The 21,115-nt window shown below is 50.5% G+C and overlaps 1 protein-coding gene across 1 annotated transcript; it reads left to right on the top strand.

Moving 5' to 3' along the window:
• Window positions 1-17,087: 17,087 nt before the first annotated feature.
• Window positions 17,088-18,999, top strand: LOC102937901 (granzyme H). Its single transcript, XM_027829726.3, has 3 exons — window positions 17,088-17,116; window positions 17,574-17,709; window positions 18,775-18,999. Exons 1-3 carry the CDS (start codon window positions 17,088-17,090, stop codon window positions 18,874-18,876), a joined length of 267 nt encoding a protein of 88 aa, XP_027685527.2. The 3' UTR covers window positions 18,877-18,999.
• Window positions 19,000-21,115: the final 2,116 nt, after the last annotated feature.

The raw sequence follows: 21,115 nt of genomic DNA, 5'->3' as shown, positions 1-21,115 counted from the left end.
ACACCCAGGCCCTATGCTGCTCGCCTGTGTGCCCCTTTGGTCCCTGCACAAGTGATTGCTGAGGGGCGAGGGAAAGTTCCCCACAATGGGGGAAGGAGCAATGCAACCCGGCCAAGGAACCTTCAGCAGGGGATTGCTGAGTACCTGCAGGAAAGTTTCCTAGAGAGCTCTCTGGAGGGTCCCGTGAAATCTTGCTGTGCATCAATACTGTGCTGCCGCACTGCTTAGCTGCACAGGGTAATTCGCAGCACACGTAAGCACGGCTGGTCTTGTACATTTCTATCCCTTCTACGCTATACAGGGTAAAGGAAAGCTGAACCTCATATAACTGGGCAGGATCAACTCCAAAAGATTACTTACCAGGGGTCTCCTCTCCTGTTTCTTGCTTGCCGGAGTGGGGCTGCTGGGACTGACTAGACACCTCTGGAGTGGAGAACAGTTCCTGACTCACCGCCGCACCGGACGACCCTGCTGTGGGCTCCGCATCATCGTCCAACTCCACCTCCTTGTCCACGACTTTGTACTTGGGGTTACGTCCACTGTCCGCTGCCTCCAGCCCCGCCGAAGTATCCACAAGGCTCTTAGCGGTGGAGGTGGGATCGCCACCAAGAATGGTCACAGGTCTTCGGTGCAGCACTGGAGTGGCAATTTGCCTCCCTTGCCTTCTGGTATGCGTGCCTCAGCTCCTTTATATTCGCTCAGCACTGCACCGTGTCCTGTTCATAGCCCTTATCACACAAGCCACGAGAAATCTGCCCATAGGTATCAAAGTTCCTACGGCTGGAGCACTGCTGGGACTGCACAGCCTCCTCTCCCCATATACTCAGAAGATCCAACAGCTCTGCAGAGCTCCAAGCGGGAGAGCATTTACCACGTAGAGCCGCCATGGTCAGCTGGGAAAATGTCATATGAGCTCTCCATGCCGAGCAAACAGGAAGTGGAATTTCAAAAATTCATGGGGCTTTAAAGGGGGAAGGGGGTGGATGCTTGCTTACCTGGCGGCAAGGCAGCGGAGTCCGAACTGCTGACCAGAGCGGTCAGGATGGGCATTGTGGGACACCTCCTGGAGGCTATTTACATGGCCAAACCAAGCGTGGTGTCTACACTGACACTTTGTCGATAAAACTTGGGCTCAAAAATCTCTATGCCTCTCGTCGAGTTGGTTTTATTTTGTCACCAAAACAGGTGAGTTTTTTCTGCAAAAGTAGCACTGTACTGTGTACACCTCCACTGTTTCATTGGGAAAAGCTGCCTTTTGCTGCCAAAACTGTGTACACAAGGCCTTAATAACACCATACAGATGAGCCTCATAACTTTACATAGAATCATAGAATATCATGGTTGGAAGGGACCCCAGGAGGTCATCTAGTCCAACCCCCTGCTCAAAGCAGGACCGATCCCCAATTTTTGCCCCAGATCCCTAAATGGCCCCCTCAAGGATTGAATTCACAACCCTGGATTTAGCAGGCCAATGCTCAAACCACTGAGCTCTCCCTCCCACAGCGTTGCCACCTGTATTTTACCAGGATCATAGTGATCAGCAAATTCTGATTTTTTCAAATGATACCTCACAAGGCACACTTTGTACGAAATTTATCATAGACCTGTAAAGGGGGTGAACACAGGGGTTGAAGCCCGGACAAGCACTGCCCGGGGAACCCCACCGTAATCGGGTTTGACCAGAAATGTTCACATCGAACAGCTTCCTTTTGGAAACAGCGACTTTGACTATACTACAATTTTCAATGTGCCAATGTTGATTCTGATTTCGATTTTAAGTCAAAATGTTGCTTTGAAACCCAGCCCTCTGAGACGTCCGCGACAACTTGTCACAGACAGTCGGACATTTCTGTGATGCCGAGATGCCCAGGCAGGTAAATTACCCCTGTGTCCGACCCTCTCTTCAATAGTTCAGCAAAGGATGGGTGGTGCAGGTGCTTTTCTTTTTTTTCCTGAAAACACCAGCTCCTGAAGTCACACAATCAGGTGTAAATTTTTAGCACTGAGGGTAATTAACCACTGGGACAACTTGTGGCTGGTGGATTCACCATCCCTGCTGAGTTTTAAATCAAGACCAGATATTTTCCTAAAAGCTCTACTCTGGTTCAGCCAGGAGTGAATTCAGGGCACTCTCATGACCTGTGTTATACAGGAGATCAGAGAAGATGATCACAGGGGCCCCTTCACAACTTGGTATCTATAAATAAAGTGTGAATCTCACCCTTCTTTGTTTTTTAAAGAGGAAGGTTTATTTCTTGTGGTTGCAGAGCAGAGGTGGAAACATTAACGATTACAAACCCCTGAAGTCAGGTCAAAAGACCCCGATGTTCAGTATTTTTAGCAATCTCTGGATTTTTAAGCCAGTCTGTGATTCTGTAGGGCCAGACTCAGGATTTTTGACCGTTTGAGGCCAACAGATGTGTCCACCCCAGGTGTCAACCAGTGAATGATTTCAGATCACCTGCCTCTCAGCTCCAGCCTGGGTCGGTTCCTGGCCAGTGCATCCCCACTTCTTGTACCAACGCCCTCCTCAGCTTCCATAGCTTTCTGGAGTCCGTTCCCCCCAATATGTCTAGAACCCCCCAGATTACCTCCCAGGCTGCGTTAGGCCCAACAAGCCCAGCTCCTTCCATACCTCCTCCAGGGTGGGCTCTCCGCCCCGCCAGGTGTCCTACCAGCCCTTCCCCGCCCTGCCCCAGTTTGAATCCCTCTGTCTGGCACATGCAGTGAGGCCCCTGCTGGGAAGCTGGGGAAGGCAGCTCCCAAAGAGGGACAGGAGGAGCTCGCTGAGGTCTCAGCCCTGGGTTCACAGACTGGGCAGTCGGAGGTCAGCGTCCCATGTCCCCAGGAGGCCTGGTGACAGGAGTGTGTGGGAGCCCCAAAGCTAGGGACAGTGGCTGGGCTTGGCCCCCACCCGGCTGGCTCAGAAGCATGTGAGGCCCGGCATTTGGGTGTGCATGGGACAGCCTGGCACCTGCCAGTGAGGCTGGGTCAGGTGGAACTGGGCCAGGGCCTCTGCCTGCAGAGACCCAGCCCGGGGGTAGCAAATGGAGAGACTGAGCCCTGCAGAAAGCCCAGGGGTGCACAAAGAGGCCTGGGGTGAGGGGGGGATGTGGCATCCGGCTGGCACCCTCAGACATTTCTGAGACACATGAGTGGGAGCTGCTTGTGTCTCACCTTCAGCATTTGGGGAGAAGGCTGCCCATGGGGTGAGGCCTGGCCCACAGCTGGGGTGACAGCATGCACGGCTGGGATGCTGCACAGCTGAAACGACACACAGCTGTGGTGATGCACAGCTGGGGCCATGCCATGCACAGCCCGGGGCAAGGCACAGCTGGGGCAAGGCACAGCTGGAGCTATGGCATGCACAGCTGGGTGATGCACACCGGTAGCCAGGCCTGTCTGGAGCCGAGCTCAGGAGCTCTGCAGCTCATGGGACTCTCCCACCCCCTCGCTGGCTTGCTGCTGAGTGTGGCCAACACCTCCAGCCCAGGTGAGACATCAGCCCCTTGTCTCCCTGACGTGAGGAGAAGAGGGGGGCAGCTGGAGATGCAGACGGGGGGTGGGGGAGGTTATGCAGAGTGACTGAGCTCAGGTTCTCAGTGCACGGATTCCGGGCCTCAGCTGAGATGTTGCAGCATAAATGGAGCTTTTGTTCCCAAGGTGTGATCGCGCTGAACCCACCAGCCCCCCACCCTGGGGTGGATTGGAGCTGACGCTTCCTAGAGGAAAAACAATGAGGAGTCCTTGTGGCACCTTAGAGACTAACAAATTTGTTTGTGCATAAGCTTTCGTGGGCTAAAACCCACTTCATCAGATGCATGGAGTGAAAAATACAGTAGGCAGTATGTATATTACAGCACATGAAAAGATGGGAGTTGCCTTAACAAGTGCGGGGGGGTCAGTGTAACGAGGCCAATTCAATCAGGGTGGATGTGGCTCATTCTCAACAGTTGACAAGAAGGGGTGAGTATCAACAGAGGGAAAATTACTTTTTGTTGTGACCCAGCCACTCCCAGTCTTTATTCAGGCCACATTTTATGGTGTCCAGTTTGCAAATTAAGTTCTGCAGTTTCTCACTGAAGTCTGTTTTTGTTGAAGAATGGCCATTTTTAAGTCTGTTATTGAGTGTCCAGGGAGATTGAAGTGCTCTCCTACTGGTTTTTGAATGTTACAATTCTTAAGGTCTGATTTGTGTCCATTTATTCTTTTGCGTAGAGACTGTCCGGTTTGGCCAATGTACACGGCAGAGGGGCATTGCTGGCACATGATGGCATATATCACATTGGTAGATGTGCAGGTGAATGAGCCCCTGATGGTGTGGCTGATGTGGTTAGGTCCTATGATGGTATCCCTTAAATAGATATGCAGACAGAGTTGGCAACGGGGTTTGTTGCAGGGATTGGTTCCTGGGTTAGTGTTTTTGTTGTGTGGTTACTGGTGAGTATTTGCTTTAGGTTGGGGTGGGCTGTCTGTAAGTGAGGACTGGCCTGTCTCCCAAGGTCTGTGAGAGTGAGGGATTGTTCTTCAGGATAGGTTGTAGATCCTTGATGATACGTTGGTGAGGTTTTAGTTGGGGGCTGTAGGTGACGGCTAGTGGCGTTCTGTTACTTTCCTTGTTGGGTCTGAGCTGTAGTATGTGACTTCTGGGTACCCTTCTGGCTCTGTCAATCTGTTTCAACCTCTTCTCTGCAACTGCAAGGTCTAAACCTTCCTCTTTCATGAAAGGAAGAAAGAAAGAAAGAGAAAGGTAGGTAGGTGAGATTCTCATATTATTTCTAGATTCCAAGGCACAATACAGGTCATGAGAGTGCCTTGAATTCACCCCTGGTTGAACTTGAGCACAGCTTTTAGGAAAATATCCGGTCTTGATTTAAAACTTCGCAGGGATGGAGAATTTACCACAACCCATGTCAAACTGTTTGTGACATGTTCTCAGGGACATCTCACAGGGATGGGTTTCAAAGCAACATTTTGACTTAAAATCGAAAAACTTTGTCAAAATCAACACTGATGGTGAATCCACCAGGACCCTTGTAAGTTGTCCCAGTGGTTAATTACCCTCGGTGCTAAAAATTTACACCTGATCGTGTGACTTCAGGAGCTGGCATTTTCAGAAAAAAAGCACCCGGACCCCCACTCCCTTGAGGAAATATTGAAGAGATGATCAGACAAAAGGGGTAACATAGCTGCCTGGGCCTCTCTGAGTCAGAAATGTCAAACTGTCTGTGACAAGCTGTCGGGGACATCTCAGGGTTTCAAAGCAACACTTTGACTTAAAATCGAAAAACTTTATGAAAATCGACATTAGCTCATTTAAAATAGCAACTTCGACAAAACCACAGTTCCCAAAAGGAAGCTGTTTGATGTGCAGGTTTCTGATCGTACCCAGTTACTGTGGGGTTCCCCAGGTAGCGGAGAATCAGACTCAGTCAGGGCTTGTGACAATCTGTACCCTTAGGTTCACCCCTTTTACAGGACTGTGCTAAATTTCATACAAAGTATGCCTGGCGAGGTATCATTTGTAAACTCATAATTTGCTGATCATTATGGTCCTTGTAAAATACGTGTGGCTACATTGTATGCAAAGTTGTAAGATTCCTCTGTATGGTGTTACTAAGACATGTTCCAAGTCTGGGGAACAACAGCCACAAACCAGTTCCTCAGAGACAAAAGGAAAGCCCACACCTCAGTCAGGTGCCAGCAAAATCAAGTGGACCCTGACCTGGTTAAGTGGCCATTCTTTGGCCACCCCCCTCTAGAGGATGACGCCCAGATGGCACAATACACAGCTGGAGCTATGCACACCTGCAGTGTCAAGGTTCCTCCCCCACTCTGAACTCTAGGGTACAGATGTGGGGACCTGCATGAAAACCTCCTAAGCTTACTTTCACCAGCTTAGGTTAAAACTTCCCCAAGGTACAAATTAATTTTATCCTTTGTCCCTGGATCTCCACTGCCACCACCAAACTCTAACTGGGTTTACTGAGAAACGTAGTTTGGACACGTCTTTCCCCCCAAAATCCTCCCAACCCTTGCACCCCACTTCCTGGGAAAGGTTTGGTAAAAATCCTCACCAATTTGCATAGGTGACCACAGACCCAAACCCTTGGATCTGAGAACAATGAAAAAGCATTCAGTTTTCTTACAAGAAGACTTTTAATAGAAGTAAAGAAATCCCCTCTGTAAAATCAGGATGGTAGATACCTTACAGGGTAATTAGATTCAAAACATAGAGAATCCCTCTAGGCAAAACCTTAAGTTACAAAAAAGACACACAGACAGGAATAGTCATTCTATTCAGCACAGTTCCTTTCTCAGCCATTTAAAGAAATCATAATCTAACACATACCTAGCTAGATTACTTACTAAAAGTTCTAAGACTCCATTCCAGGTCTATCCCCATCAAAAGCAGCATACAGACAGACACAGACCCTTTGTTTCTCTCTCTCCTCCCAGCTTTTGAAAGTATCTTGTCTCCTCATTGGTCATTTTGGTCAGGTGCCAGCGAGGTTACCTTTAGCTTCTTAACTCTTTACAGGTGAGAGGATTTTTCCTCTGGCCAGGAGGGATTTTAAAGGGGTTTACCCTTCCCTTTATATTTATGACACGCCCCCCAAATCTCAGCTAGGGTGAAACACTGGCTGGGATTTCTTCCTGGAGCTCTAGGAAAAAACAGAGTTAATAAGACACATGCACCTCTAAATATACTACCAAGTACATAAAGACTAACAATATTTTCCACATCTCAAGGACGATTTTAACCAGTTGATTCTGGGAAACTTTCATGGGAGAGTGCATCAGCCACTTTGTTAGAAGCTCCTGAGATGTGTTGGATGTCGAAATCAAAATCTTGGAGAGCTAAACTCCACCGAAGAAGTTTTTTGTTATTTCCCATGGTGGTATGAAGCCACTGTAGTGCAGCATGGTCGGTTTGCAGGTGGAAACGCCGTCCCCAAACATATGGGCGTAGCTTTTCCAGGGCGTAGACAATGGCGTAACATTCTTTTTCACTGACTGACCAGTTGCTTTCCCTCTCAGACAGTTTTTTGCTGAGAAACACTACAGGGTAGAATTCTTGATCAGGTCCTTTCTGCATTAAAACTGCTCCCACACCACGCTTGGACGCATCTGTGGTTACTAGGAATGGTTTGTCAAAGTCTGGGGCCCTTAGTACAGGGTCAGACATGAGTGTCGCTTTAAGGTGGTTAAAGGCCTTCTGACACTCTTCGGTCCACTGAACAGCATTTGGCTGTTTCTTTTTGGTTAGGTCTGTCAGTGGGGGGCGATTTGGCTGTAGTGCGGTACAAATCGTCTGTAATAACCAGCCAAGCCTAAGAAGGATTGAACCTGTTTCTTTGACTTTGGGACAGGCCACTTTTGGATAGCATCCACTTTGGCCTGTAGAGGGCTGATAGTTCCTTGACCCACCTGGTGTCCAAGGTAACTCACTCTGTTTAGGCCTATTTGACACTTCTTAGCCTTAACAGTTAGTCCTGCCTCCCGTATGCGCTCAAGGACTTTTTGTAGATGTTCCAGGTGTTCTGCCCAGGAATCCGAAAATATGGCCACATCGTCAAGGTAGGCGACTGCATATTCTCCTAATCCCGCTAGGAGACCACCTACAAGTCTTTGGAAGGTGGCGGGTGCATTTCGCAGACCGAAAGGGAGTACATTAAATTCATACAGCCTGAGATGTGTGGTGAAGGCTGACCTTTCCTTGGCGGATTCATCTAGCGGTACCTGCCAGTATCCCTACATAGGTACCGGACATAGGTAGAAACATCGTTGCCCATTCCCTCCCAGTGGAATGACCCCCCCCCCAAACGGTCTTGGGTCCTGTTCACCTCAGCATGGCCACTAGGGTGATCGTGGGCTAAGCTCAAGAGCTTGGCCCGGTATTTAGTTGGAACTACCAACTGTCTCTGAGGATGCCAGTCTTCCTGGTGTCCACCAGAAAGAGTTTCCTTGTATAAAAGTCCTCTTTCTACAACAAACCTGGATTGATTAGAAGAGCTGAGAGGCGGTGGGTTGCTCCGTGCCGCCGTCCAAGCTCTCTGGAGGCTTTCATCTGCTTCCTGTTCGGTCTGGAACTGTTCCCTTGATGCTGGAGACATCAGTTCCTCATTGGATTGTGGACCTATGCTTGGTCCCTCTGGAAGCGATGTAGGGGATGGGGCTGTTTCCATTGACTGTGAACCGCTTTCTGCTGGGACACTCCGTTGGGGTTCAAGTTCTGGCTGAGCCTCTTGTGTAGGGTTATGGGCTGCTGCCGGTTCAGGTTCGGTGGGGCCCTCTGGTGTTAAGGTTGCAAGTACTGGATTCAGTGCTGGCAATGGGTCTGGTGTTGGTTGTTCGGCTGGTTCCGGTTCTGGGACTGGTTCTGTCTGGGTCTCTGGGACTGGATCCACTATTGCTGTTTCCACTATTGCTATTCCACTATTGCTGACATTGGCCTGGGGTCCGGGTCCATCACCTCTGACCGGGTCCTGATAGAAGTTTCTGGAACAGAGCTAGGCCTTACGGCTTGTTTAGCCTGGCTGCGGGTGACCATTCCCACCCTCTTGGCCCGCTTCACATGATTGGCCAAGTCTTCCCCCAACAGCATGGGGATGGGATAATCATCATAGACTGCAAAAGTCCACGTTCCTGACCAGCCCTGGTACTGGATAGGCAACTTGGCTGTAGGCAAATTGAAAGAGTTGGACTTGAAGGGTTGAATCGTCACTTGGATCTCTGGGTTGATTAAATTGGGGTCCACTAAGGAAGCATGGATAGCTGACACTTGTGCTCCAGTGTCCCTCCACGCGGTGACCTTCTTCCCGCCCACACTCACAGTTTCCCTCCGCTCCAAGGGTATCTGGGAGGTATCTGGGCCTGCGGATCTTTGGTGTGATTCTGGTGCAATGAACTGTAATCTGTTGGGGTTCTTGGGGCAGTTGGCCTTTACATGCCCCAGCTTGTTACATTTAAAACATCGTCCAGCTGACGGGTCACTGGGGCGAGGTGGGTTGCTGGAGAACGGGGTGGTGGGACGATAAGGGGTCTGGAGGGTTCTTTGGGAGGTAGGTGGGCCTTTGGGCAGCCCCCGGTAATAGGATGTGGTCTGGGGTTGTCCCTTCTGGTCTCCGCTCCAACTGCGACCAGTTTTCTTCTTCTCTGCCACCTCCACCCATCTGGCTCCAATCTCTCCTGCCTCGATTACAGTTTTGGGCTTCCCATCTAGGATGTATCTTTCTATTTCCTCAGAAACACCCTCTAAGAATTGTTCCATTTGCATTAGGAAGGGCAAATTTACTGGAGATTCAACACTTGCTCCTGATATCCAGGCATCCCAATGTTTCACAATGTGGTAGGCATGTCGGGTAAATGACACGTCTGGTTTCCACCTTAGGGCTCGGAACCTCCGACGAGAATGCTCGGGAATGTTAGCCCCATTCTGACTCTCGCCTTGGATTTAAACAGTTCATACTTATTCATGTGTTCTTTAGGCATTTCAGCCGCCACCTCAGCTAAGGGTCCACTGAGCTGCGGCCTTAGCTCTACCATGTATTGCTCTGTAGAGATGCTGTACCCAAGGCAGGCCCTTTCGAAGTTTTCTAAGAAGGCCTCAGTATCATCGCCTGCCTTGTAGGTGGGGAACTTTCTGGGATGGGAAGTGGTACCTGGAGAAGGATTGCTAGGGTTTGTTGGTATATTCTGCTGAGCCTTTAACTTCTCCATCTCCAGTGCATGCTTCATCTCTTTTTCCTTCTCCTCCTCCACATGCTTCCTTGCCTCCATTTCCCTCCTGTACCTCCTTCTCCAGCCGCATGAGTTCTATCTGTCTTTCATGTTCCTTTTGTTTTTCCTCAGCCTGAAATCTGGCTAATTCCAGCTTTTGTTGAGCCGTGGATTTTGTCATCCTAACCTCTCTGTTTTCAACTAACTTTACACCCGAGGTTTAGAAATAAACAAACAAAACTTGGCTGTAAAATTTTGCTGTGCTGGAATAGGATACCTATTCTCTGATAGTGATTGTCAGCCTACAGAAAAAGACAATTCCCTTTGTTTCTGCTCTGGCCCCGGATCAAAGCAAAAAACCTCCAACTACTTTGAAACCTGCTTACCAGCAGCCTAAAGGAAAAAAAAATTCCTTTTCAAACCGGTGCTCCTTGTAAAAAAAATCAAAATCCTAAACCCCCCCCCCCCGCCACTTTTATCTCCAGGCAAATAGGTAGAACACCCTCCCCACCCACCCACCCCTTTTACTTTTAGGAGAAAAAAAACTCTGGGTTGGAAGACTGAATTTCCCTGCAAGAGTTAAGTACCCTGCCTCCAGGCAAAGAAAACCTGAAATTCACAAAGATAATCCCCTTTTGTCTCTGCTCTGGCCCCAAAGCAGAGAAAAAACTAGCTGCTTTCCAGCAGCCCCAAAGGAAAAAAAATTTCCTTTTTAAAATCTGTATTTCTAGTTCAAAAAATCTCAAATTGATCTCAAAATGATTTCAGGTTAATCCCACCACTCTGCCACCATGTCAAGGTTCCTCCCCCACTCTGAACTCTAGGGTACAGATGTGGGGACCTGCATGAAAACCTCCTAAGCTTACTTTTACCAGCTTAGGTTAAAACTTCCCCAAGGTACAAATTAATTTTATCCTTTGTCCCTGGATCTCCACTGCCACCACCAAACTCTAACTGGGTTTACTGGGAAACGTAGTTTGGACACGTCTTTCCCCCCAAAATCTTCCCAACCCTTGCACCCCACTTCCTGGGAAAGGTTTGGTAAAAATCCTCACCAATTTGCATAGGTGACCACAGACCCAAACCCTTGGATCTGAGAACAATGAAAAAGCATTCAGTTTTCTTACAAGAAGACTTTTAATAGAAGTAAAGAAATCCCCTCTGTAAAATCAGGATGGTAGATACCTTACAGGGTAATTAGATTCAAAACATAGAGAATCCCTCTAGGCAAAACCTTAAGTTACAAAAAAGACACACAGACAGGAATAGTCATTCTATTCAGCAAAGTTCCTTTCTCAGCCATTTAAAGAAATCATAATCTAACACATACCTAGCTAGATTACTTACTAAAAGTTCTAAGACTCCATTCCAGGTCTATCCCCGGCAAAAGCAGCGTACAGACAGACACAGACCCTTTGTTTCTCTCCCTCCTCCCAGCTTTTGAAAGTATCTTGTCTCCTCATTGGTCATTTTGGTCAGGTGCCAGCGAGGTTACCTTTAGCTTCTTAACCCTTTACAGGTGAGAGGATTTTTCCTCTGGCCAGGAGGGATTTTAAAGAGGTTTACCCTTCCCTTTATATTTATGACTAGAGGACAACGCCCAGATGGCACAATACACAGCTGGGGCTATGCACACCTGCAGTCATGCCTGTCTAGAGCCAAGCTTGGGTAGCTCGGGCCAGCTGGTGGGACCCCCCTGGGGAGCAGCTCTGGACTCTGAGTCCTCCTCACACACAGTGCTGGGCACTCCTGGGCCCTCCCATCTCTGGGGCAGGGCCCGCTGTTTGCAGTGCACATGGGAGCCATGCACATCTGGAGCTGTGCACATCTGGAGCCGTGCATGTCTAGAGCTGACTTGGAGGAAGCCCGTGCTCTGCATCTTGCCAGTCCGTGAGCACAGTGGGGTATTTCCTCTGTCCTGGTGTCTCTCCCGTCTAGTGGTGAATGTGCCTAAGGCTGACTCATCTCAGATCCAGGGGATGGAGGTAGCACAGGGGCCAAAACCCTGCACTAACCTCTATGGTGTTTACACCCCAGCTGAATTTGACCCCATTGTCTCCATGCCTCTCATCCTCTGGTTCCTAGTAGAAGTTGGCTCAATTACTTTAGTGTTGGTCGAGTTAGTCCGAGGAGACAACAGCCACATCTGGGGGGACTTCAAAGCATGGTTGATATGACCCAGCGTTGTCCATCCCCAGACTCGCTGTGACAGAATGGACCCCAGTGTCCACACCCCTCATGCTACTGTAATAATCCTTGAATGCAGGATGCCTGGTAAGGTATCGTCTGAAAACACAGAATTTCTCCCCAACCCCAGCAAGCAGGACGGCACCCAGCAGCTGGGCAGAGCATGGGGCAGGATCCCCCAGCTGGACTGTGAGCAGCAGGGACACACTTACACCATCCAGCTGCTGTCACTGGCATGAGCTCCTCAGTGTAACCGCTGAGCTCTGTGATCCGGGGGCTTGAAGAGGATCTCAGGTCTGGGTGGAGCGCCTCTCCCCACCCGTCGCCCTCTGCCCCTGTTACTGTCACCTGCTGGCTGGTGTCCTCTGGGATCCAGACCGGCTCCATGAAATATCATCCCCAGGCATCTTTAATTCCCTCCTGGGCCTTATCACCCAGACAGGGGAGCCCCAGCCGCTCAGGGGTTAAACGCTTCTGTGCCAGCTGCCCCTAGCTCAGGCAGGGGGAAAAATAAGTCCCTGGGACCCAACTGCTCTGTATTCACCTGCCTTTGCCAGCAGTGGGGCTGGGGAAATGGGGCACAGAGCCTTTCCCCTCTGGTGGGTGCAGGCCCAGATCTGGCCCCAGACTGGGCCGCTGGCTGGCTCAGGGGACTGGGGATGGGACACAGGGCTTTTCCCCTCTAGGAAGCATCAGTTCCAGTCTGCCCCAGGGCTGGGGGCTGGCCGACTCAGAGAGATCAGACCATGGGAACAAAAGCTCAGTTTATGCTGCAGTGTCTCAGCTGAGGTCTGAAATCCGCGCGCCCAGCCCTGTGCTCAGTCACCCTCTGTAAACCCCTCTCTGCATCTCCAGTCCCCCGCACTGTTCCCCTCATGTCAGGGAGCCAAGGGGCTGATGACTCACCTGGGCTGGAGGTGTTGGCCACATTTAGCAGCAAGCCAGCGCGGGGGAAGGAGACTCCCATGGGCTGCAGAGCTACCGGAGCTCGGCTCTAGACAGGCCTAGCGGCAGGCATGCATGGCCCCAGCTGTGCATGCCTGAGCTCCAGCTGTGGGCCATGCCTTGTCCCATGAGTGGCCTTCTCCCCAGCACGTTGAGAGGGGTATAGAAACGTGGGGCTTGAAGAGACCTCAAGAAGTCATGAAGCCCAGCCCCCTGCACTGAGGCAGGACAAAGCAAACATACATCATCCCTGACAGGTGTTTGTCCAACTTCTTCTTAAAAACCTCCAACGATGGGGATTCCACAACCTCCCTTAGGAGCCGGTTCCAGAGCTTAACTACCCCGAGGGTTAGACTTTCCTAATATCTATCCTGAATCTCCCTTGCTGCAGATTAAGCCCATTATTTCTTGTCCTGCCTTTAGGGGACATGGGGGACAATTGATCCTCATACTCTTCAGAACAGCCCTGCACAGATTTGCAGGCTGGTATCAGGTCCCACTCTGGTGTCTTTTCTCAAGACTAAACATGCCCAGTTTTTAACCTTCTCTCACAGGGCAGGTTTTCTAACCCTTTGATCATTTGTATTGCTCTCCTCTAGCTTCTCCCCAGTTTATCCACAGCTTTCTGTAGAGGAGCGCAGAAGAAATGATCCATCGGTCCCATCTGGCTGTTATTTCTCTGGTTCTACGAACCTCTCTGCAGCAGCGAGATAAACACCTTTCCACCTTCACAGCGTTTCCTTCTCTTTCTGCAGGGCAGTGCTGTTAAACAGAATCTGCCTCCTAATCGTGTAACCAATGCCCCGAGGTTTGCTCACTGTTTGGGAGGCAGGAGCCCTAAGTGCTGTCAGTTACACTGCGTATTATTGCACTGCTAGGTCCGATGGACCCCAGCTGGAGCCCTGGCCCATTGACTCCAGCAGAGCTCCGGCCAATATACTCCAGCTGGGGACCTAGCCCACGGGCTTGGGAGGGGGAGGGAAATGGGGCCCAAGGCCTTTCCCCTCTAGGTGGCGCTGGCTCTGATCCAGCCACAGGCTGTGGTTGAGAATCACATATATCAGTCTCCCAGCTTTCTCACATACATCAGTCTCCCAGGCAAGGGCTTTCTCAGAAACGTTGCTATCACAGATACAGGGGTGTCTGATCTGAGTCATCCCCCAGGCCCTGCTCACGCGAGTGGTGAGAGACGCTTGAGAAAGACCAAAGGGTTGAGTTCCCACCTGCAACTGAGATGAGACAGGGTTAAGCACAGCCTCTGCTACCACAGAACCTGGGGAGGGGTGGGGGACAGCTGAGACGCTAGTATTAGCAGGTTCCTCTCCTCCCCCAGCCCAGTTCCAGATGTGTCCACATGTGCCCAGAGGTGCCTATTGCCAGAGGCTGCAGGGCTCCAGGTGCTGAGTATCCCCAGATGTTGCCCAGCTGTGGTGAGGATGTGACTGAGCCAGGCCCGGCCCTTTCCCCCACCTGCTCAGCTGTGCCTCCAGAGAGCTACCCAGCAGCTGAGTCGGACCCTGAGGTTTCCTGTCCACAGCCCAAGCCGTGGCTATAAGACCTCCAGGGCTGAGTCAGACGCACTTTCCCTGATCCACTACTGACAATGCTGGTGCTGCTGCTCCTGCTGCCCACAGCCTCCCTCTTGCCAATCAGGGCTCAAACTGGTGACTGCTGGGGGGAATGGTGACCCCAACCCCATGGGGAGCTCATCAGGGCATCCCCAGTCCAGGCACAGCTGTTCCCCAGAAGGGTGAGGTCCCCTGAGGTCAGGACTCTTCCCTGGCACTCAAGGCACGGAAGCCCCACAGGACATCAAGGGCACCACATGCCCCTGGGGTGTGGTAAAGACAGGCCATCCATGCGGGGTGCAGGAGGAGTGGGGGCAGCTGGGGAAGGGGGGAGGCCCCTTTATCTGGGGCCAGCAGAGGGACATAAGAACAGCTATAATGGGTCAAACCAAAGGTCCAACTAGCTCAGTATTCTGTCTTCTGACAGTGGTCAATGCCAAGTGCCCCAGAGGGAATAAACACAACAGGTAATCATCAAGGGATCCATCCCCTGTTACCCATTCCCAGCTTCTGGCACACAGAGGCTAGGGACACCATCCCTGCCTATCCTGGCTAATACCCATTGATGGACCTATCCTCCAGGAACTTATCTAGTTCTTTTTTGAACCCTGTTCTAGTCTTGGCCTTCACAACAGCCTCTGGTAAGGAGTTCCACAGATTGACTGTGCGTGGTGTGAAGAAATACTTCCTTTTGTTTGTTTTAAACCTGCTGCCTATTAATTTCATTTGGTGGCCCCTAGTTCTTGTGTTATGAGGAGTAAATAATACTTCCTTAATTACTTTCTCCACACCAGTCATGATTTTATAGATCTGTATCATATCCCCGCCTTAGTTGTCTCTTTTCCAAGCTGAAAAGTCCCAGTCTTATTAATCTCTCCTCATACAGAAGCTGTTCCATACCCCTAATTATTTTTGTTGCCCTTTTCTGACCCTTTTCCAATTCCAATATATCTTTTTAGAGATGTGGTGACCACATCTGCACACAGTATTTAAGATGTGGGTGCACCATGGATTTATATAGAGGAAATATGATATTTCTCCCTTATTATCTATCCCTTTCTTAATGGTTCCCAACATTTGGTTAGCTGGGGACTGGTTGGCATCACCGCAGACTTGCCAAAAGAAGCTGCAGGTGAGGGTACCCGCTGTGGCCGAGGGCACCTCTGCTCCTGTAGGGCAGGGTCAATCAGCCACCATGACAAACATATCGGCCTCCAGCATGTGAGATGCCTTGGAGATCTATCCCCATACACACCCCATCTGTCTGTCATATAGACACACAGACAGGTGTGTATCTATCCGTCCCCAAAGACACCCATCTGTCTGTCTGTCTATCTATCACAGAATATAACCCTGTGTCCACTATTGTAGTAATCTTTGTACACGGCACACCTTGTGAGGTATCATCTGAAAATGCATAAGTTGCTGCTCATTATTGTCCTAGTTAAATATGTGTGGCAACATTAAAGTAAAGTTATAAGATTCCGCTCTCTGGTGTTACTAAAACATGTGGCCAAACTAGAGAGAAAGCCAGGTGTAAACAAGGCTGATGGGCCATCAGGTGCTAAGTGGCCATTCTTTGGCAGGAAAGTGGGCAGGGGCAAAAAAATCTACATTTTAGCAAAGAAATAGAATGGAGTTCCCGTCCACAGAGAAGGCCTGTCACCCTGTTCCCAGCTCCTCTCTCTCTCTCTCTGTCCCTCGATTGACTGCATGAGACGGGACAAAGGAAGCAGCCATTAAACAGAAGGGGTCCTGCCCTAAGAAGTTTGGCCAGTAACACTACTGAGAGCACATGGTGAAAAAATCATTGCTTTGAATTTAACCTAGTTTGTTAAGTTAGGCACCAACTGTGTTTGATCTTTGTTCTTGTAACCATTCCTGACCTTTATGCCTCGTGACTCGGACTCCCTTGAAATCTCTCTCTGGGTAGTTAATGAACTTGCTTTATTGTTTTATCTGATCCAGTGTGTTGGAACTGAAGAGCCTGGGAAACTCCACTTGGGGCAACGGGATGTCTGCATATCGTTTCTACTAATAAAATGACTGACTTTATATAATTGGTACTGTCCAGGAGAGGGCTGGGCTGTAGAGGACATTTCTGGGGGGAAATCTCAGACTGGGGCTGCGTTGGGGTCACCCTGCAGCATACCCATGGCTGGAAAGAGACAAGGTCTGGCTGGCTGGCTGGCAGCATCTACACAGACACAGCTGGGAGTGACTTAAACCTGGAGGCTGTTTGTGAGCAGCCCAGACTGGAGGCTGTGAGCAGCAAGGTATTGCAAAAGGCACCCATTTAGAGGGTAGGGGTGACACAGCTACTCATTGGTCTGGATTGCACACAGGGTATGTCACACTCCCCCAACCCCTGGCTTCATCTCCCTCGCTGGCATGCAATAAAGGGTGTATGACACAGGGCTCAGCAGGTCTGATTGTGTCCAGCAGAGGGCAGCGATGACTCAGACACCAGCCTGGTCATGGCAATGCAAACCCCCCTCTCCACTAACTCTTGCTGGGGTGGGGGTTGCTCTTGCAGGGCGGATCATTGGAGGGAACATATCCTGGCCACACTCCAGACCCTACATGGCCTACCTGGACGTGAGAATGGGCCAGGTGAACACACAGATGTGCAGAGGGCTGTTGGTGAAGAAAGACTTTGTCCTAATGGCTGCTCACTGCAGCTGTATTGCAGGGTAAGCGGGGACAGGGAATGAGACCCAGCCCTGTGGGGTGGTGCCCCAGGAGGCCCTAGAGCTCTCAGTTCCCAGATTTCAGGGAGGAGAGATCAGGATAGGGACTGGGACACAGGGTGGCAGGGCAGGGACCTCACCCCTTGGGGGCCCCACGGCTCCCAGCACCAGTGGGGAAAGACTGGGACACGGAATGGGAGCCAAGCATCCAGGACAGCAATAAAGTGCCCTCACCCCTAGGGGGCCCCACAACTCCCAGCTCCTGTGGGGAGAGGCTGGGACAGGGACTGACCCAGGCATCCAGGATGGTAGTGTAGGCCCCTCACCCTAGGGGGGCCCACAGCTCTGAGCTGCCAAGCTGGGAAAGACCGGGACAGGGAAATGGACCGAAGTGTCCCCACAGCTCCCAGCCGGGTCAGTCTCCTTCCTCCTTAGTGGCACTTTATTCCCCATTTAATAGCAACATCACAGTCATCCTCGGAGCCCACAATGTTCACGAGCCGGAGGAAACCCAGCAGCGCCTGCGTGTGCGACGCATCATCCCCCACCCAGAATTCACCAGGGACCCCTTCACCAACGACCTCCTGCTTCTGCAGGTACCGGGAGTCCCACCCTGGGCTTTGACGCAGACAGCTGCAATGCAAGGGTGCCCTCTAGGGACGCTGAATGTCGCCCACACTGACAGGACAGGGGCTGTATCCTGGACAGCAGCGACTCTGGAAGGGACTTCGGGGTCATAGTGGAAATCAGCCCAGCACAAGGCTGGAGCTAAGCAGGCAGATGCCGTCCTTGGGTGTGTAAACCGAGAAATAGCGAGTAGGACCAGGGAGGTGTGGTCCCCTCAGGATATGGCCATGGGGAGACCATGACTGGAGCCTGTGGCCAGCTCTGGTGTCCACACCTCACACAGCACGTTGGCAAATTGGAACAAGCTCCAGGAACAGTCTGAGATCTGGAGACGCGGCCTAAGAGGGAGAGCTCCAAGGAGATCGATCTCCTGAGGTTACTGTAGGGGAGAAAAGGACTCGACCACAGGCTGTAGGACTCTCCATGGGGAAGGCTTTCTGAGGGTAGGGGGCTCTTCAGCCTCTCTGTCCTAGGCTGGACTAGACCGACTGACCAGGAGCTGATGCCAGACAAATTTGGGCTAGAAATCCGGTTTGGGTTTGTATCGGGAGGGAAATAACCATTGGAACAACTGAGCTAGAGATGTGATGGATTCTCCATCCCTTGGAGTCCTTACGCTGAGGTGGGACGTCTCTTCCCATTAGCCTCACTTTAGCTCAACCGGATCGTACGGGCTGGATGTTGGTCCAGTCCAGCGCCCTCTACCTGCCACTAGTCCAGGTCTGGTGCTTCCTACCAGCTGACCTTTCCGGTTCAGTCCCCCGCGGAGTCACTTCCAGTCCCTGCTATCCCCTGGCCTGCTTCTACCATCTCCTGTTGCATCTCCTCCACGCTGCTGTTCCCTCTCCAGTCCTAGCTCCTCCTGCACCCTCTCGGGCCCCCCACAGCCTTCCCTGCCTGAGCTGGAGGGGCAGCTGCTCCCCTGACTAACTCCTTCCTGGTGTCCCGGAGTGGGTCCTTAAGGGAGGTTTTCACACTGACCCCCAGCCAAGCAGCCAGGCTGATCCCAAACCCTTTTTCTCCCCCCGTCGTAGCTGGAGAAGAAGGTGGAGGTGACGGAGGAGGTGAAGCCGCTCAACTTGCCCTCAGCTCATTCCACCCCAAAGGCGGAGGAGAAGTGCCTGGTAGCCGGATAGGGGCTCACTAGCCCGAATGCCATTGTGCCCCCTAGTACCCTACATGAGGTGCAAGAGCAGGTGCTGGATAAGGACACGTGCATCATGTATTATCCTGGCTACAAGCACGCCAGCATGCTGTGTGCAGGGACCCCCTTCCAGAGGGGATCGGCTTACATGGTAAATATCCATCCCACCCTTGTGAGCCCGCCAGTCCCCGCCCTGGTGCCAGATGGGAGCCAAGGCCTCCTAGAGGGGCAAGGCCTCGTGTCTCATTCCCCACCCCTGAGCCAGCCAGTGCCCTGCCCTGGGGTTGGATCAGAGATAGCGCCCCCTAGAGGGGACAGGCCCCGTGTCCCATTCCTCCTTCTGGTCAGTCTCAGCGTTTTCTTTCCTATCACATGACTGCAAGTATTTTGGTGACTGATTTATCCTCTAACACTCCTCCTTTCTCTCCTGTGTTTGAAGGGGGATTCCGGGGGGCCCCTGGTGTGTAACAGGGTACCCCAGGGCATTGTCTCCTATGGACGAGTGAATGGTTCTCCACCTGCGAGATACAGACGGCTTGCTAAATTCATCCCGTGGATTAGGTGACAGATGCGCTTGTTCCAGCAGTAATGAAGACACACACCAAGAGAGAAGCACAGTGCCCATGGACCTCACGCCTCTGTTTGAAACAGAGTTCTCCACATAGTCTTTCTTAGGGTTTTAGACTGCTGCCCATCACCGTAGTATCTAGGCGCTATATTATTAATGTTAAACTGGAAAGTGGCATTGGCTGCCTTCAAGCAGGTCTCTGACATATTGTTAGGCTTGGAAGGATTCAATTTTTATTGGCAAATGTCGGTAAACATCAATTTAGCTGCTCACACACAAACTGATGGAAAAATACGTCCATTGAAAATCATCGAAATTTACAGCTAGGCAAAGTAAGGAAAATGCTGCTTGAGAATGGCTCTGTTTGATTTCAGGATATGTACTTTGTATATTTTGACATGTGATGTTGACCATTTGTGCTTTAACCATTATAAAGTGTTGACTTTGTGAATCTAAACATCTACTCTCATGAAATAACTATTGTCAGGCAGCCCCCCATTGTCTGTCATCCCCACAATTTCCTGCAACTGTGAAAATGTAAATCAATAAAAATGGAGAAAAAATGCTTAAAATAAACATAGTTATTATCTGCTGAAACACGAAACAAATACAAATTGAATTTTGCCAAGCCTACCTGTGGACAATCACAGGCCTGGTTGAAATCAATGGATTTGCAAAGCAGTCTTCTTTCAGCCTCAGTGGAAGGAGCAATTAAATGCTGCTTTATGTAGTGATTGCTGGAAACAATAGAAGCCACTGCCGCAGGCCTTGGGCTGCACAGCAAGGCCTGAGAAGCGCTAAATCAGGGAGAATAAGAGGGGGTTTCCCAGTGACTGATTGCAAACACAACAGCTGCGGGGTTTGATTGGCTGCAGCTGTACGCATGAGAGACAGAAAGCAGAAGACAGCCAGAGAAGTCATAGTGAGCATGAGCCTGAGAGAAAGCCAAGAGAGACAGAGCTCCTTCAGGCATAGGAGCGCAGGAAAGGCAGGAGCAAAGCAACTGTCAGCTGCTGTTTGTTCCTCCTGTGTTCAGGGAAACAGGACGTGTGGACATTCTTAGTAATTAAACAGGACTGAACAAAAGAAGGGAGCTGACTTATATCATCCTGCCCTCTCCTCATGGCAGCTAGGCAAAGCTTCAAATATTGTCCAGTTTCAGAGTAGCAGCCGTGTTAGTCTGTATCCGCAAAAAGAAAAGGAGGACTTGTGGCACCTTAGAGACTAACCAATTTATTTGAGCATAAACTTTCGTGAGCTACAGCTCACTTCATCGGATGCATGTAGTGGAAAATACAGTGGGGAGATTTATATACACACAGAACATGAAAAAATGGGTGTTACCATACACACTGTAACAAGAGTGATCACTTAAGGTGAACTATTACCAGCAGGAGGGGGGGAGGGGTGGAAACCTTTTGTAGTGATAATCAAGGTGGGCCATTCCAGCAGTTGACAAGAACATGTGAGGAAGAGTGGGGGCGGGGGGAATAAACATGGGGAAATAGTTTTAATTTGTGTAATGACACATCCACTCCCAGTCTTTATTCAAGCCTAAGTTAATTGTATCCAGTTTGCAAATTAATTCCAATTCAGTAGTCTCTCGTTGGAGTCTGTTTTTGAAGTTTTTTTGTTGAAGAATTGACACTTTTAGGTCTGTAAT

This window comes from Chelonia mydas, chromosome 13, assembly GCF_015237465.2.
Source record: "Chelonia mydas isolate rCheMyd1 chromosome 13, rCheMyd1.pri.v2, whole genome shotgun sequence".
In the NCBI taxonomy this organism is placed as follows: domain Eukaryota; kingdom Metazoa; phylum Chordata; order Testudines; family Cheloniidae; genus Chelonia; species Chelonia mydas.
The sequence above is the reverse complement of the archived record's forward strand: the minus strand, read 5'-3'. Positions and strand labels throughout refer to the sequence as shown.